Source organism: Arachis hypogaea, chromosome 12, assembly GCF_003086295.3.
Source record: "Arachis hypogaea cultivar Tifrunner chromosome 12, arahy.Tifrunner.gnm2.J5K5, whole genome shotgun sequence".
Classification (NCBI taxonomy): Eukaryota; Viridiplantae; Streptophyta; class Magnoliopsida; order Fabales; family Fabaceae; genus Arachis; species Arachis hypogaea.
In genome coordinates this window covers 107,848,594-107,854,650 of record NC_092047.1, presented here as the reverse complement: position 1 = coordinate 107,854,650, position 6,057 = coordinate 107,848,594, and the positions used below count along the sequence as shown (strand labels likewise).

At 35.5% G+C, this 6,057-nt stretch overlaps 1 protein-coding gene across 1 annotated transcript; it reads right to left on the bottom strand.

Moving 5' to 3' along the window:
• Positions 1-938: 938 nt before the first annotated feature.
• LOC140176855 (uncharacterized) lies at positions 939-1,457 on the bottom strand. Its single transcript, XM_072208410.1, has one exon. The coding sequence runs from the start codon at positions 1,455-1,457 to the stop codon at positions 939-941; it is 519 nt and encodes a 172-aa protein (XP_072064511.1).
• Between the last annotated feature and the right edge of the window lie 4,600 nt (positions 1,458-6,057).

Sequence of the window (6,057 nt, the reverse complement as noted above, 5' to 3'; positions counted from 1 at the left end):
GATCCCTTCCTGTGTTGGGAATTTCATGCAAAGGTGGGGAGTAGAGACGACTGCTCCCAACCAGTTTAGGGTTGTCCTACCAATCAGGGCGTTATAGGCTGAAGTTACATCGACGACGATGAAATCGATATTTAAGGATTTGGACTTCGGTCCTTTTCCAAAAGTTGTATATAGGGAGATGAAGCCCAATGGTTTGATGGGAGCATTTCCTAATTCGAAGAGAGTATCTGGATAGGCTTTTAAATCCTTCTCGTCCAACTCCAGCTTATCAAATGCTGTCTTAAACAGTATATCGGCTGAGCTGCCTTGGTCTACCAGGTTCTGTGCAAGTGAGCGTTGGAGAGAATCATGGTAATTACTACCGGGTCTTCGTGTCTGGGTACAATGCCCTATCCATCCTCTCTGGTGAAGGAGATTGTCGGGAGGTCGGGTCTATCATTCCCGACTTGGTAGACATCTTTTAAATGTCTCTTCCGAGATGACTTGGTCAGCCCCCCTCCAGCGAATCCTCCCGTTATCATGTGAACGTGTCGTTCTGGAGTCTGCGGGGGTGGACCTCTCCGGTCAAGGTCTTCGTCGTCTCTTTTCCTTTTTTTGTGATTGTCCGACCTTTCCATGAGATATCTGTCCAACCGACCTTCCCTAGCCAAATTTTCTATCACATTTTTTAGGTCGTAACAATCATTTGTTGAATGTCTGTACAGGTTGTGGTACTCACAATACTCGTTACGGCTTCCACCCTTTTTGTTTTTTATCAGACGCGGGGGAGGGAGCCTCTCGGTGTGACAAATTTTCCTGTAAACGTCAACGAGAGAAACTCGTAACGGAGTATAATTGTGGTACCTTCTGGGCTTCTCGGGTCCGACTTCTTCTTTTTTCTTGGGCTCCTTCTGTTTTTCCTTTGGCTGGTGAGGGTGCCCTAGTCGCCAACTCGGCTATCATAACTTGACATTTTCTTCCATGTTGATATACTTTTCAGCTCGCTCTTGTACATCGTTCAAAGAAGTCAAGTGCCTTTTCAAGATGGACTGGGAAAATGGTCCTTCTCGGAGACCATTGACCAGTCCCATTATTACCGCCTCAGTAGGCAGGTTTTGAATTTCCAAGCATGTTTTGTTGAACCTCTCCATGTAGTCTCTCAGGGGCTCCCCGACCTCTTGTTTGACCCCGAGTAGGCTGGGTGCATGCTTAACCTTATCTTTCTGAATTGAAAACCGTGTGAGGAACTTGCGCGTAAGGTCGTCGAAGCTGGTAACCGACCTGGGGGGTAGGCTATCAAACCACTTCATGGCCGCTTTTGTCAAGGTCGTCAGGAAGGCCTTGCAGTGAGTAGCATCTGATGCATCAGCCAAGTACATCCGACTTTTGAAGTAGCTGAGGTGATGCTTTGGGTTGGTTGTCCCATCATATAGATTCATGTCAGGGCTCTTAAAGTTTCTGGGAACTTTAGCCCGCATGATATCCTTAGTGAAAGGATCCTCTCCCCCAAGTGGGATATCTTCCCGAGTTGTGCGGGAATCCTTGCTCCGAAAGTTAGATTCTAACTTTGAGAGCTTCTCCTCCAGCTCTTTCCGCCGTCTGATCTCCTTCCTTAGGCTCCTTTCTGCCTCGCGCTATCGCTCTAATTCCTGCTCTAGTTGCTCAAGTCGACCCTGATGTCCATGCAGCAATCCCATGAGGTCGGTGCTATGAGGTTATTCTTCCCTTTCAGGGAAACGAACCTCGGAGGGGATTCTTCTTTGATGTTGGTCGCCAGAAGGACCTTCACCATGTGGTTCCTGCATAATTAGAGGAGGTATTGCTAGTGCTTGATCGTTGTTGATCATGTCTTAGTATTCTTGATCTGACTCAGATGTTGTACATTCGTCTTCATACTGATCGTCTGCTATGTAGTGCTAGATCTCAGGTCTCTGGTAACGGCGCCAATGTTCCGAGGATTACCTAAAACCGGATGATGATTGAGCTTATTTGTAAGGCCCAAGCATTCAAGGAAGGTGGTCTTTGACTTGTCCTACGTCAGGGAGCCGCCGTCCGAGTTGTGTGTTTGAAAGGATGGGGGGTGGTACCTGCAAGACACTCCAATGCCTAAGTCAGCAAGGGGTTAAGTAGGTTTAAGTATATTGGGACATAAATATACCTGAGTGTGTCAGAGTATTTATAGGAGATGAGCTAATAACCACCGTTGAAGTAGTTCCACTTCTTATGGTGGATAACCGCCTCTTTATCTTAGGGTTGTTGAGATTTCTCTTCTAAAAATAGGTGAAAGATTCGGGGAAGTAGTTACTTTCGTGAGTAAGCATGAGCTCCCCGTTTTCGTCGAATCCGACCTCGTTAAAGAAGTCATGTGTGCGATAAGATCCATTCTCTTTGTTGGACCTTTTCGCTTTACTGGGCCTGACTTATGTTCTTGAGTCAGAATATGAACAATAACATTATTAGTAAATTAACAACTGAAAAAGTGAAACTATAACAAAAAAATGATTATCTTGCATATTAAATAATTGAATACATGTATTAGAATATCATACATTAAATATAATATTAACCAACAAAACAAAAGACATGATAATAAATATATTTACATGCATAAATTCAGATATGCATGACATGAGTTACAAAATGGTGGAATTTATAATTTCATGAAAATGTGAGCCATCAGCCACATTCTTAGAAGGGAATTAAGGGATCTTAGTATTTTAAAGGATTCATAATATAAAACCAAACTAATGTTTTTATAATGGAAATTATATTAAAATTAAATTCTAATAAAATATTACATACTAGTTGATAAATATCCTTAACACAGTTGTTAACAAAAACTCACATGACATATAATGTGACATTGTGACCTCCCTATTATTACAAGTGAAGATTTGTAAAACAGTAATTGTTAGGTAGGAAGTTCTGTAATAATTATTTTCCTTATATTTTCCCTAATTTCTGGTATGTTCTATCACTGTGGTAACTACCTCTACGGCTTCCTAAATCTCAACCTAGCCGACAAATCTATGCAGCTCCATAATTGTAAAATAGACATTTTATTGAAACCTAAACAAACATGGGGCCGCAATTTATTAATGGTTTAGATAAGAATTTAATAAGTTGCTTTACATATATACATGGCTAGGCTTTTTTCTCTTAAATAAGGTTTAAAGATTATATTTTTTTTTCTCAATATAACTATCACTTTATATTTTAGCTTCATTGAACAATTAAAAAATGACCGTTATTTTAAAAAGAAAAAATATTATAATTGAGAAAAAAAATTCTCTCTCAATAAATCCAGTACACTTATTTTCGATTGGACTAAATTTTAATTTAATTTCTAATATTTCAATCATTTTATTTTAATTTCAAAAAGTTTAAACAAATTTAATGTTATCCCACACTTTTAAATTTGGTATAAATAATTAATAGAGTGGGTGACGTGAACTTTAACAACATTTTCAATTAAGTCATATCTTATTATTTTCATGTATTAGAGAAACATAATCAAAACTATCTTGTAACACCTTCTCTTTTTATTCTCCTTTTCGTATAAAATCTCAAACCATATCAATTAATCATCAACACTTCAAATATCTAAAAAAGAAATATTTATATTAGTGATTATTGAAAAATCAATTTTATTTACGTACTAAAATTGAATGTTATTACATTTTCAATATATTAATTGTTTGTGCCATATTTAATATTGACATAATATTAAACCCGTTTAAAATTTTTTGGAACTAAAATAAGACATTTGAAACATTAAATACTAAATTAAATTTAACCCAAACATTATCGCTCAAAATAATAGTTTACCTAAAAAAAAAATTTTTTTTCTCTTTTATCTCAATCAATTAAGCACGAACTCACTCATCAGTGAGCAACACCAAGTCACCAAGTCACTGACAACCACCTAACTAACAGTTAAAAACCTTTTAATTAAAAGATTAATGATATTTTTAAGATTTTTATTATATTTTTTTTATAAGATATTTTATTCGGGTTAACGTAGTTTTGTTATGATTTTGTACTACAGGGCTCAAAGCCCAAAATATATATAAGATACTAGACACTAACCCAAAACAAATGGGACAAGTGACATGAGCAAAATAAACATTACTAGACAAAAACAAAAAAGAAACAAATCCAGATACACAATGTAACTTGTGACAAAACCTACAGAGTGGAATAATGTCCAAAAAAAGATAAACAACAACAATAACAACAGAGTGTCATGTGTGTGATTATTGATATATTTAGTAATTTATTCTCTGTATATATCAATGAAATAGTTGTAAGTCTAGTTAATTATTTGCGTTTCTTCATTATTGTAATAATGTGAGGGATGTATTGTTCCTAGGGACCCATAGTAAACTTTTGTTTTATTGTTTAGTGCGCTATTGTTTAAGTTAACACCTTTTTTTTTTATTTCATACATACAGTTTAATTTGTATTATTGACATTTTAATTTATCGTTTTAATGTAATTACTATTTATTTTATGATTTGTATAATAGTGAATTTTTTTTAAAAAAAATCGAACTCAAGGTTATGAGCATATAATATATTTAAGCGGGTATGAAAAAAATTGGATGCAAATAATTTCCAAGTACTATCTTTCAGTAATCACAGATAAATTGGATGCAAATAATTTCATCACATGGCGTCATTCAGCCACCATTACAGTTGAATCTCAAAATCTTGGAGATCATTTTCACAAGGATAAAGTTCTTAGACAATTCACTGATTCTACTGATGCCACTAAACCAGGAAAGATTGAATCTGAAGATTATAAAGAATGAAAGTTGCAAGATCTTTCATTATAGACATGGCTTCTTGCTTATTAATAAATCCGAGAGTCTTGTTGCATTTCAAATGTTACAAGAAACTACTAGAAAATCAAACTGGATGTATAACAAAATCTATACAAACTGATCATGGTTCTGAGTTTTTATCAAATACTTTTAGATCTTTTCTCTTGGATTGTTGCATTTCACATAGACTAGCTTGTCCTTACACACACCAACAGCAGAGTAGTGTTGAAAGAAAACATAAGCATATCACAGAAATTAGATTATCTCTTTTGGCCACAACTGGTTTACCTTTAAAATTTTGGGAATATGCCTTTATTACTGTTGTACATCTTATTAACAGATTACCAACTCCTCTCTTGAACAATTCTTCATCATTTGAGGCTTTGCATAATAAAGAACTAGATTATACAACTCTCAAAGTATTTGATTGTGCTTTTTATCCGTACCTCTGATCATATAACAAATTATGTCTATTTTTGGGGTATGATAGTCAACATAGAGGGTATAAGTGTTTATCTTCAAATGATCAATTATATATGTAGGCATGTTCTCTTTGATGAAAGGAAGTTTCCATATTCTATCATGTTCCCTACTAACCAGAATACTTCTCAAACAAATGCTACTAATAATGATTCTGTGCAGGTCATAAATATTTCTTTTAACACTAATTCTATTGATCACCTCCATATTAAACAACCTCAACTCCCATCTTCTGACCCTCATATATTATCCTCATCCACACACATGACACAAGCCTCATCTTTAAAATCAACACCTATAGTACATACTACATCAGAAACAATACCTATCAATTCTTTAAAACAGCATCATAGAAATTCAACTACCAGTGTCACCACCTTCCCAAATTATACCAACGCAACCTCCCCCACTTCCAACCCTACCCCCTCTTCCAACTAATACACATAAAATCATTACCAGATCTAAATCAATTAAACCTGCAAACTCTGCACTAACTGTGGTTACTGATGTTAATGATGATCCTGAATTACTATATCATATACCTAAGAATGCTACTGAAGCTCTCAAGCATCCTCACTGGACTCATGCTAGAGCAAGAATACAAGGCTCTTTAGAAAAACTGAAATTTCTATTACTCTTCTTCTAGCATATGTAGATGATATTTTACTCACAGGAGATAATCCACATGAATTGCAGACTCTAATTCAACAGCTCAATACATTTTTTTCTCTTAAAGATTTAGAAAAATTTAACTATTTTCTTGGATTGGAGGC